Below are 12,336 nucleotides of genomic sequence, written 5' to 3' on the forward strand. Positions count from 1 at the left end.
AAAGTTGTGGTGAGTTAAGCAGGGAGGTTGGTAACGTTAATGCTGCTAGCAGTGCTAGTTAACATTAGCTAGGCTACTGTAGCCTTCATACAGTATGATTCATATCAATCATTAATCTAGGAATACTTTGTGCATTTAATGAACATTTTGTGTAATAATTCACGGCAAATTAATAAACTGAATATGGTGGTCCAAGAGCAGACCATGCACCAGTCCATGCATCAGCCCGACTGAGCAGTGATGACAGCATAGGATGAGTCAGGTAACGTTACGAAGCACTGGCGTTAACGTTAACCGCTTACACACACACACAATATAAAATACACGATGATAAATATAAAATTCAATATCAAAACACTATTATTTACACGATTACTCCTGAAATAACTGCACATTCACTATATAAAAATCACTGTTTGGAGGAAAGGGTTTGCGTGCTGTCGCCGGTTGGAAATGGCAAAATAAATCGCGCCGATTTTGCCTATATTATTCAGTGAGGCGCGGTGGTTTATGGGATGAGTAGTTCCTTCGCTAGGAAATGAAAATATGTACACAGTCTTGTACCTTTTGACTTTTTTTTCACTCGAAATGATATGTTGTATGCTTATGAGTTATGCCGTAGCTGATTAGCCTAAGACATGCTGTAAAACTCTTTAGATACGGATTTTTCCAAACGTCAATGGGACAAATGAATGGGAATCTTACATCCGGCACCTAACCGCATTTTGGCTGTGGGCGGGACTGTGCAGCTCCATTTAGCAGTCAAAATCCGAAACATGTCGGGGATTGTCGGACATCCATTATTTTTATTATTCAGCACCCCTGGTCAAAAATAGTTTCCTGCGCGCCTGCATCACATATGATTATTTGTGAAATTGTGCAAACAGGTGCAACACATTTGAAAAGGAAGGACTGGTAGCATGCAAGCTCACAGGAAAGATTGATTTAAGAACGTTATCACAGTGTGTGGCTGTGGCGCAAAGCAGCGCGGACGGAAGACAGCGATAATTGGCAGGGGAGGGTCATGTCTTTTTTAACAATTCTGTCGGAGGGTCATTGAACAATTTCTAGCAGGCAAGGGAGGGTCATGCAACTTTTGACTGAAGCACTCAAAATTCCTCCGGTGGCCCCTTCAATAAATAATGAACAGTCCCTAGATTCCTGCTGGGCTATATGTCTTATTTTTGTTAACAACTCATTGTCGTCAATCGCGTAGCCTATCTCGCGGTTGCATCCATTACAAACAAACATGCAATGTGAACGTCTGGGATTAGGGAGAGCACTAAATGCTCTACTGAATAAGCACAAAGTCAAACCTTTAAATGAAAAACACTCTTTAATAATCAAAAAAATAAACCGCTAATGACGTAAACTTGTGACCATCAAAAATCGTTTATCGCCTGTAACTCTGTGATAACAGGACGTAACAGGAAGGCATTTGGCTGAGCAACGGAGGTTGATGTGCTCTATATTTTGTCCAAATGATGTCTGTCTATCATCGTTGCCCTCCAAATATTAACCAAATATTTCTTTATTAGGGCAGGGCAGGCATATTTCTGGCTATTAAATTATTTCTAAATCAGTCTGCTAATTAAAGTCTGTAGTGAAGTCTGTGTAGGGTTTTCCAGGCTCCATTTCTTTTTACTAGACAGCCTGCTCACTTGAGACATCTACCAGTTGTTTGGGTTGTTGCAGTGTCGTTGCAGCGTCACTGGAAAAATACAAATTAAAGTTGCGTGATACCGCGTGATCCCACACGCGGACCGCGAGTGAAGCTGGCCAAGTCGAAGCACTGCCCACTGTAACATTCAAGTTAGATCTTAATGGAAATTGAGAGAGAACTCAAAACGTATTACTCTTATGTAGTCAAGTCAAGTTTATTTATACAGTATAGCGCATTTCATACACAGAGGTCATTCAATGTGCTTTATATAAACAAAACCAAACAATAATAACAAATAAAAGCATAGAAGGGCAATATAGTCAAAGAATAGTTAAAAGGTAAAGATCATAATAAAAAGAAAACATAAAATGACTACAGACCTGTCGCTCTTACATCACATGTGATGAAGACAATGGAGCGATTGGTCTTAGGCATGCTCAGACCCCAGGTACGCCATGCACTAGACCCGTTACAGTTTGCATACCAGGAGAAAGTGGGCGTGGACGATGCCATCACTTATCTTCTACACAGGACACATTCCCACCTAGACAAGGGGAAAAGTGCTGTGAGAATCATGTTCTTTGATTTCTCAAGTGCTTTTAACACCATCCAGCCCCTCAGATTGGGAGACAAGCTCTTGCAGATGGGTGTGGACGCTCACCTGGTAACCTGGATTACAGATTACCTGACCGAGCGACCACAGTTCGTCAGACTGAAGAACTGTCTCTCTGACACTGTGATCTGCAGCACCGGAGCGCCACAGGGAACTGTGCTATCTCCAGTCCTATTCACCCTGTACACATCTGACTTCTGCTACAACACCGATGACTTTTTGTGTCATGCCACATGCAGAAGTTTTCTGATGATACTGCAAATGTGGGGTGTATCAGGAACGGGCAGGAGGAGGAGTACAGGAGCCTGGTGGAGGACTTTGTGCAATGGTGCAAACTCAATCATCTTCAACTTAACACTTCAAAGACCAAGGAGATGGTGGTGGATTTCCGCAGGTCTAAGCCCACTCTGCTACCAGTCCACATTGATGGGATCAATGTGGAGGTGGTTAGCACCTACAAGTATCTGGGTCTCCACCTGGACAATAAACTGGACTGGTCAGCCAACACTGATGCACTCTACAAGAAAGGGCAGAGCAGGCTGTACTTCCTGAGGAGGCTGCGGTCCTTCAATGTGTGCAGTAAGCTCCTCAGGATGTTCTACCAGTCTGTTGTTGCCAGCGTCCTCTTCTATGCAGTAGTATGTTGGGGAGGAAGCACAAGGAAGAAGGATGCGGGCTTAATTGGCAGGCTGGTAAGGAAAGCTGGCTCTGTAGTGGGAGCTGAACTGGAGTGCATCACTTCACTATCTGACAAAAGGACCCTGAACAAACTGATCAACATCTTGGACAATGAGTGTCACCCACTCCACAGCACTATTGTTAAGCAGAAGAGCCTGATCAGCTGGAGACTTAAGCTCACTGCCTTGCACAACTGACAGACTGAGAAAGTCATTTGTCCCCAGGGCCATTGAACTGTTCAATGCCTCACTTAAGGGAAGAGGAGCGATAGACTTCTCTGCATAGTCTGTCTGCCTCTTCACCCCCTCCATGTTTGGTACTGTCTGTCCACTAGCCACTTTTACCACTGTCACTGTTTGCATGCTATATTAGCACATATGCATAACATTATACATTTTCTTAAATAGTTAAATATATAGATATATGGACTTTACTTTACTTTATTTCTGCATTGTTGCACTGTTGGACTTACTCTCTTGCACTATCACCATGACCACTATCACCATTGCACTACCACCATGACACTCATTCACACAGAGCACCTTAGAGCACCTTACCATACCTTACTATGCACAGAGAATCACAGGCTCAGTCCCTGCCTCAGTCATTGCAAGCGCCTCTGATTGATTAATCACCACCATGTGGATACTGTTTTTAGAATTGATTTAGATTAAGTGTTAGTTAGTATAATTTGTATTTTTGTAATTTGTATTTTAGTATATTTTTACATATTGTATTTAAGTTTAGTTAGTATAAATTGTATTTTAGTATATTTAGCATATTCTTTATCTTCTACTGTCCTTATTGCTTAGTTGTGTTTTTATATTATATACTTTAATTACTCTTTCTGCTGTTAAATAATGTGTTTGTGTTGTCTGTATGCTGCTGAGACCTTGAATTTCCCCTGGGGATCAATAAAGTATCTCTATCTCTCTATCTCTCTATCTCTCTATCTCTCTATCTCTCTCTCTATCTCTCTATCTCTCTATCTCTCTATCTCTCTATCTCTCTATCTCTCTATCTCTCTATCTCTCTATCTCTCTATCTCTCTATCTCTCTATCTCTCTATCTCTCTACATTTAAAAAAATAAAGAATAATTGGTAAGCAAAAAAAGCTGAAGAACATTTTGAGACATCCAGGTGTTGATTTGTTCTATACACTGACACATAGATTCAAGAGGACCATAGTCGTTTGGTGATAGAGCTAAGTAAATTTGTGTGTCATCTGCATAGCTATGATATGAAATCATTTTGAATGATTTGTCCAAGTGGGAGCATATAGAGGTTGAATAATAGTGGCCCCAAGATCGATCCCTGGGGAACACCACAGGTCAAGGACGTTGGTGTTGAGGTACAGTTACCGATGGCAACAAAGAAGCTCCTTTCTTGTAGATATGATTTTAGCCAGCTGATAACTATGCCTGTAAATCCAACCCAGTGTTCTAGTCTGTGTAGTAAAATATTGTGATCAACAGTGTCAAATACTGCACTAAGGTCCAGTAGCACTAGGACTGATGTTTTACCTGAATCTGTGTTGAGGCGTATGTCATTGGAAACTTTAATGAGAGCTGTTTCAGTGCTGTGATTTGCCCGAAAACCAGACTGAAAGTAATCAAAATACCCATTTGATGTTAGGAAGGTGGTTAATTGATTAAAGACTACTTTTTCAATAATTTTGCCAATAAAAGGTAGATTGGATATGGGCCTGTAATTGTTTAGCATGGAGGCATCCAGGTTATTCTTCTTGAGAAGTGGCTTTACAACAACTGTTTTCAGTGACTTAGGAAAAGTGCCAGACAGCAGTGATACATTTACAATTTGAAGGACATCCGCCGCTATGAGGTGAAAAACAGTTTTGAAAAAATTGGTAGTCTGGTTGGTGTCTAAGACACATGTGGAAGAGCTGAGATTCTGTACCGTTTTTTCAAGTGTTTCGTAGTCTATCAAGCTGAACTCTGACATCAAGTTTAGTTCTCTTTAGTCCCTCTGTTTGTTGCTGGAAGTTCAGGTTGTTGAATTTGTAATTGAGCAGATATGTTGAGTCTGATTTTGTCAATCTTACCTTTAAAAAAAGATGAAAAGTCATTGCATTTATTAGTTGAGAGAAGATCAGGCGCTAATTGTGAGGGGCGATTTGTTAACTTATCAACAGTTGAAAATAGAATACGAGTGTTATTTGAACTTCTATTGATAATGTTAGAAAAGAAAGACTGTCTTGCTTTGCATATTTCAGAGTTATATGTGCGGAGCATCTCTTTATGGATTTCATAGTAGATCTGAAGTTTGTATTTACGCCATTTTCTTTCAGTCTTCCTACACTCTCTTTTTAGCCTCCATGGTGCTTTCTGTTTGTCCTTAACCTTCTTGAATTGTAATGGAGCAATGTCATCCATAATGTTCTGATTGTCCATCTGACTTCCTGGTCAGAAATCTTGCAAGGAGATCCTGTGCGTGGCCAGTTGATGATGCAGTGATGTTCCTTCCACTTGCAGATAATGGCTCCCATGCTGCTTACTGGATGATTCTGAAGTTTTGAAATGCATCTGTAACCAGCTTTGTTGATGTTTTGCAACAATAAGGTTGCAAAGGTCTTGGGAGAGCTCTTTGCTTTTACCCATCATGATTTTTTTCTTGTGTGATACCTTGGTAATGAAACACCTTTTTATAGCCCATCAATATGTACTAACCCTGCTTGTATTGATTTGCACAGATAGGAGGGATAATTACTCTCTAACTACTTATAGATTCCAGCTCATTCCTTGACATTCCTTGCCTTTGTGTAATGCTTTTTCATAGCGTGCTCAATACTTTTTTCCTGTGCCATTCCACTTTCAGGGTGATAGTTGAGGAGGGGTGATTATCTAACCTAAAAGACTGAGATCTATTGGTTAGGAAGTCCAGAATCCAGTTACATAGGGAGGTATTGATGCCCAGTTCACTGAGTTTGGTGATCAGTTTGGAGGGGATGATGATGTTGAATGCTGAACTAAAGTCAATGAACAGGATTCTCACATAGGTGTTGCTATTGTCAAGGCGGGACAGGGTAGAGAGAAGTGCCATAGAGATGGCATCCTCTGTTCTCCTGTTCTGACGGCAGGGAAATTGGAAGGGGTCAAGTGAGGGTGCTAAGAAGATTTTACTCAGGCACATTTCCTGTGTAAGTGTGTAGGGTGTACGCTGGAGAATCAAAATGTATAATACATCACATAGATCCAGTGGCTTTTGCACATTTGAACTGAAATGACAAATAAACTCAGTCCACAGACATCTAAAAATAAAATATTCTAAATGAGATGTTCAAATGCTGAACTACATATCTACATCCAAAAAAGATTGTAGTCAGGCGTCCAGTCTAGAATCTGATTTACACATCATGCAGACCAACCGAATATAGACCAAATCAACCAAAATATAGACATGATCTGTACATCTTTTGGATGTCTCATGTTTACTCAAATGGCTTGTTTTGCTGTAGCCCTGGTGTAAAAGAAAGATCGCTATGTGGACAGATTGCCATATTTAAATGACAGGAGCAGTTGGCAGGTCCAGATTCCGACCAGAAAATGCCTTAGTACTGAGTATTTATTGAACAATGAAAAATAAAACAAAGTGAAGAAAGAAATGCACTGTTCCCCCACCACCACCCACCCAACTGAAATAATATTTAGGAGAGAAGATTGGAAGACTGTGGACACAGTGATACACATAGACACACATAGACACACCTTCCTCCAATTTTAGGAGTAGGATGTTAATGTGTGCTTATTATGACAATGAACACACATGTTGGGTGGAGCAAATGAATTGCAACAGACAGGTTATTAACAACAAAGTTATTAATATGACCTTCTCTCTGTCAAGCAGGCAATGAGGTCCTGAGGAGAGTTATAGAGAATCATAAAGCCTGTCTGAAGAGGAAATTTGAGAACATATCTGAAGGCATCATCAAACCAGGAGCTGAGATACTCCTCAATAAGATCTACACAGAGCTCTACATCACAAAGGGAGAGAGTGAAGGGGTGAATAAGGAATATGAGGTCTGTCCAGTAGAGTCAGCATCCAGATCTCAAACCACAGAAGATACACCAATCAACTGCAATGACCTCTTCAAACCCTTACCTGGACAGGAGAAGCACATCAGAACTGTGATTACCAAAGGTGTTGCTGGTATTGGAAAAACAGTATTAGTGCATAAGTTTATTCTTGATTGGATAGACGGGATAGCCAACCAGGATGTAGACTTTATGTTTCCACTTCCTTTCCGTGAGCTGAATTTAGTCATGGGTGGTCAGTATAGTCTTCACAGGCTCCTGCTTGACTTCCACCCTGAACTGAAGGAGCTAAAGGATGGTGAAGAATACAACAACTGTCAGGTTGTGTTCATCTTTGATGGTTTGGATGAGAGTCGGTTACATCTGGATTTCCAATTGAGCATGATGTCTGATGTAAGACAAACAGCATCAGTGGATGTTCTGATGACGAGCCTTATTCAGGGAAGTCTGTTTCCCTCTGCACTCATCTGGATAACCTCACGACCAGCAGCAGCCGGTCAAATTCCTGCTCAGTATATCAACCAAGTTACAGAAGCACAAGGATTCAGTGACCCACAGAAGGAAGAGTACTTTAGGAAGAGAATCAGTAATGAGAGTCAGGCCAACAGAATCATATCCCAAATTAAGGCATCCAGGAGTCTTTACATCATGTGCCATATCCCAGTGTTATGTTGGATTGCAGCCACTGTACTTGAGCAGTTAGACACCCAACAAATACCGCAAACTCTCACTGAAATGTTCATACACTTCTTGCTTGTCAAGAGCAAAATGAAGGATCAGAAATATCAAGTGAATTATGGAACAGATACAAAGAGGCTCTTGAAATCACAGAAAAAATTCATACTGAAACTAGCAGAACTGGCTTACAAGGGTCTAGAGAATGGCAATCTGTTATTTCATGAAGAAGACCTGATAAAGTGTGGCATTGATGTCAGTGGAGCTTCAGAGTATTTTGACATGTGCACTGACATCTTAAAGGAAGAACCTGTGTTATATCCAAAGAAGTCCTACTGCTTTGTTCATCTGAGCATCCAGGAGTTTCTAGCAGCACTGTATGTGTTTCACTCTTATGTGACTAACAACCTTATGGCACTGACCTTCATCCTCAATGAAGAGCACAGAGATTATCCTAGCCCCTTAACTTTATCATGTCTTACTCTTCGATCAGTGCTGGGCCTACAATCACCAACTCGTCTAGATTGGTTGCTAAAGAGTGCATTGGATAAGGCTTTGAAGAGCAGTAATGGACACCTGGATCTTTTCATTCGCTTCCTTATGGGCATGTCTCTGGAGAGAAATCAGAAGCTTCTGAATGGTCTCCTAAACCACACATATGGCATCCCAGAGACATGTAATTACATAAAGAAGCTGAACAGAGAAGATCTCTCTCCTGAACAATGCATCAATCTTTTCCAATGTTTGTTTGAAATGAATGATAATTCCATACACAAAGAAATTCAGAAATACTTGTCATCACCAAAGATCAAGCAGAAGTTGTCTCCTGCTCACTGTTCAACACTGTCCCACATGCTTCTGATGTCTGAGGAGGTGCTGGATGAATTTGACCTGAAGAAATGCAACACATCAAATGAGGGACGTAGGAAACTGCTCCCAGCTTTGAGGGGCTTCAGAAAGGGACTGTAAGTTTCTGATGGAGATGGGATAAAAGTATCAATAATGTTACACATAAACAACTTTATGAGATAATCTTATGATGTGATGATGATGATTATGCACTGTAAAATCTAACAGCTATCCTTACTAAAAATCAACATAAGAGTGACATGACACTGTCATGACACATGAACCCTAACCATAATCCTAATCCTAACCCTAATTTGTTATGACAAAAACCCAATGACACTTACCGGTAATAACAGCAGTGTTATGTCATAAGTGTTTATGACTTATTTATGACACATTCGTGACAGTGTCATGTCAATCTTATGTCGATACTGTCAAGTGTAACCAAAATCTTCAGTAAGCATAACTCATTTTTTGCCTTTTGTTGATTTTGTCATTTGAGATTACTTCCCAAAAATTAGTGTAACTTAATGTTGAGGTGTAAGTAAATCAAGTGAACTATACTTGAATTTCTGAAGTTTTGCTACACTGTGAAGTTATTTAGTTACTTAACCTGTTACTTAACCTTAGTTTTAAAAAGCATGCAAACTGATTCCCTTGAAATTACAGACTAATCTGGAATAGGAATTGCAAGTTGTGCAAACAATTGCTTACTTTGTGTAGTGCACTTACACTTCTGAGAATTCCTATTTCACCTAACTAGGCCATTACAAGTAAAGCAGTGGCGGACCGTGCGTTCAGTGGCTAGGCCTTCAATGACAACTATTTTTTGACAAAAATAGTAATAGACAAAAATAATATATTTTTTAACATTTCAACTTTTAAATGTAAAATTTCCCAGGCTAATCAGTTGGATTAAGTATACTTTTCTTTACTAAAGGCATAACCCTGGCCTGTTGAAAAGAAGACGGAACTATTCCAGAACTGAGTGAAGTATTAAACACATGTGTGACCGCCGGTAGAACAGCAGGTGTGATAGAATGTAGAAGAGTTGACGGGACAGAATCTAAAGGGCATGTTGTTGGATGACTTTGCTGAAGCATTAGAATCATACTATACTACACCGCTCAAAAAAATAAGCGAACACTTTTTCATAGGAGAATTGCTGTGCCTCCCAGCGCAGCATGGAGGAGGTTCCAGGAGACAGGCAGTTGCTCTAGGAGAGCTGGCCAGGTTGGTAGAAAGTCCTTAACCCAGCAGCAGGACCAGTATCTGCTCCTTTGTGCAAGAGCCCTACAAAATGACTTCCAGTAGGCCACTGGTGTGAATGTCTCTGACCACACTGTCAAAAACAGACTTCATGAAGGTGGCCTGATGGTCCGATGGCCTCTGGAGGGATCTGTGCTCACTGCCTAACACTGTGCAGCTCAATTGTCTTTTGCCATAAAACACAAAATTGGCAGGTTCGCCACTGACACCCTGTGTTTTTCACAAATGAGACCAGGTTCACCCTGAGCGCATTTGACATCAAGATGTCTTGGAGAATGTAATGCTGCCTGCAACATCATTCAACATGACTGGTTTGGTGATGGGCCAGTGATGGTCTGGGGAGGGATATCCTTGAAAGGATACTCAGACCTCTACCGGCAAGACAATGGCACCCTCACTGCTCTTAGGTATCAGGATGAAAACTTCAGACCCATTGACTGATCCTGTATTGGTGCAGTGGGCCCTGGGTTCCTCCTGGTGTACAACAATAGTTGGACATATGTAGCGAGAGCAGGCAGTTCCTGGAGGATGAAGGCATTGATTCCATTGACTGTCCCCCACACTCCCCTCGACTTAAATCCAACTGAACACCTCAAGGAGCTCAGTGATGGCCATGTCCACATCTGGGAGCAAATCCCCCAGGACACCATCCGTCGTCTCATTAGAAATATCCCCCGACGCCATCAAGCATTTCGGTGCCATACAAACTACTGAGTACCATTGTGAGTTGCAATGAAATTAAGGCAAAATGGACTAGCTTGCCCCATCATTTCTTCTTTGAATTCAGTCCTCTGAAGGCTGCCATATTGAATTTTTGGACATAATTCAAGAGGCCCCATGTTTTAATCTGTTCCAATAGGAGTTCTGACAAGGAATCAAAAGAGAAACCTTTGACAGGAAAATAGGCCTACATTTTCTGGCCGGTGACCTGTCTAATAAGTTCTGTAAGATTGTGGCCTCAGTTCTGCAGTCTCCAAACTCCCCGATATAACTGGACCTGACTAGCAATTACCTTGCTACTGATGTGTCTATTGTATTTCTCTTTACAGACTAGCTGGCTGTAAACTTGGTGTAAAATCCTGTGGAACTGTAGTCAGTGTTCTACAGTCATCAAACTCCCTGATAGAGCTGGACCTGAAGCACAATGACCTGGGAGATTCTGGATTTCAGCTTCTCTCTACAGGACTGTTTAGTCCCCACTGTAAACTGCAGTTGTTAAGGTTTGAGTATTATTGCTGTGCATTTCTTCAATCAAATAGCACTCCCTGCATCATTGTACTGTGGTGACCTATGTGTGAACCTATCTGTGTCTTGGATTTTCAATATGTAACTTCACTTCTAGCATTCATACAGCACTTAAGTTTTGATTCAGGCATGACTCTCCAAAACAATGGGAAAACTATGCAGCTTCAGGTGGGATTTGAACTTAGGTCTCTATACACTGTAAAAAATGAAAAGTCAGGGCTATCCAATTTATCAAACCATATTTTGTTACAATTACATAACACAGTCTAACTGTGAATGAAACATTGCCTTATTGTGTTCAAATATTCATTCCAATTGTATAATCATTTTTTTTTTTTTATAATTGAATCACGTAGGATAAGCATACTGGGGAAAACGTGGAAGAAAAGAGGGTTTGTCACCGTTACTGAAGCACAAAACATGAAATTAAACAAACTATTTTTTTCTATCAAACACAATGTTATGACGTTGAACTGACATATTTTGCCAGAGCAATGAATGTGTCCAACAAAATCACATAATATAGTTTGATAAATTGGACAGCCCTGACTTTTTTACAGTGTAGGGAGAATTGTGAAACATTATCTGTTATTAAGGAGAAATAATGTGTATTTTGTCATGAAGTTGGTTCACTTTATTTATTTGCATTTCTTGCCGATTAACAAGTAGTTTCTGATGTAGTTATCTTTAATTTGTCTTTTGTCACACTGTCTTACAGACTTGCTGGGTGTAAACTCACAAACAAGTCCTGTGAGCTTATGGCCTCAGTTCTGCAGTCTTCAAACTCCCTGACAGAGCTGGACCTGAGTACCAATGACCTGACAGATTCTGGAGTTCAACTTATTTTCAAAGAACCCCACTGCAAACTGCAGACATTAAGGTTGGTGATTGACATTTATTTATGGCCATGCATTACCTGATATTTTAAGAGAGCCACATCAACATAACAGTCAAACAAGTCTGCCAGTACATGACTGTGTCCTACTTGTGAGTAGCCTGGCTGATACCAGTGGTGAAATTAAACTAAGTACCAAATATTTTAGTAAGTACAGCAAACACAGATTTCTTATAAACAAAGTTTTTTTTTTATTGTGTTTATGCAATTGTGTACTCAATTTCAGAGAAAATACACATCTGTTTTCTGTAATACGGATGCCATCAGCGCATCAATTGATTGTGTACAAAAGCAGTAATTGTCCTGCTCTGTCTGTCATCCTTTAAGGCCCAATCTTTTACATCATGCTTTGCTGAATCATAGTTGAATTGTGTCAAAGTACAAATTGTTTATGCAA

The 12,336-nt window shown here is 40.4% G+C and overlaps 1 protein-coding gene across 12 annotated transcripts in view; it reads left to right on the top strand.

Annotated features, from left to right (window-relative positions):
* Window positions 1-12,336, top strand: part of LOC125297521 (NACHT, LRR and PYD domains-containing protein 12-like) — a 99,448-nt gene that overhangs the window by 40,160 nt on the left and 46,952 nt on the right. For 3 of the 12 annotated variants that reach the window (XM_048247901.1, XM_048247903.1, XM_048247904.1), the window contains 3 exons: window positions 6,816-8,646; window positions 10,849-11,019; window positions 11,763-11,924. The exons of 8 other annotated variants lie outside the window; for them this stretch is intronic. In XM_048247901.1, coding sequence (XP_048103858.1) covers window positions 6,816-8,646; window positions 10,849-11,019; window positions 11,763-11,924 — 2,164 coding nt within the window. The remainder of the gene's footprint in view (window positions 1-6,815; window positions 8,647-10,848; window positions 11,020-11,762; window positions 11,925-12,336) is intronic. One more of the 12 variants, XM_048247902.1, reaches the window with a different exon arrangement.

Source organism: Alosa alosa, chromosome 7, assembly GCF_017589495.1.
Source record: "Alosa alosa isolate M-15738 ecotype Scorff River chromosome 7, AALO_Geno_1.1, whole genome shotgun sequence".
Lineage (NCBI taxonomy): Eukaryota > Metazoa > Chordata > Actinopteri > Clupeiformes > Clupeidae > Alosa > Alosa alosa.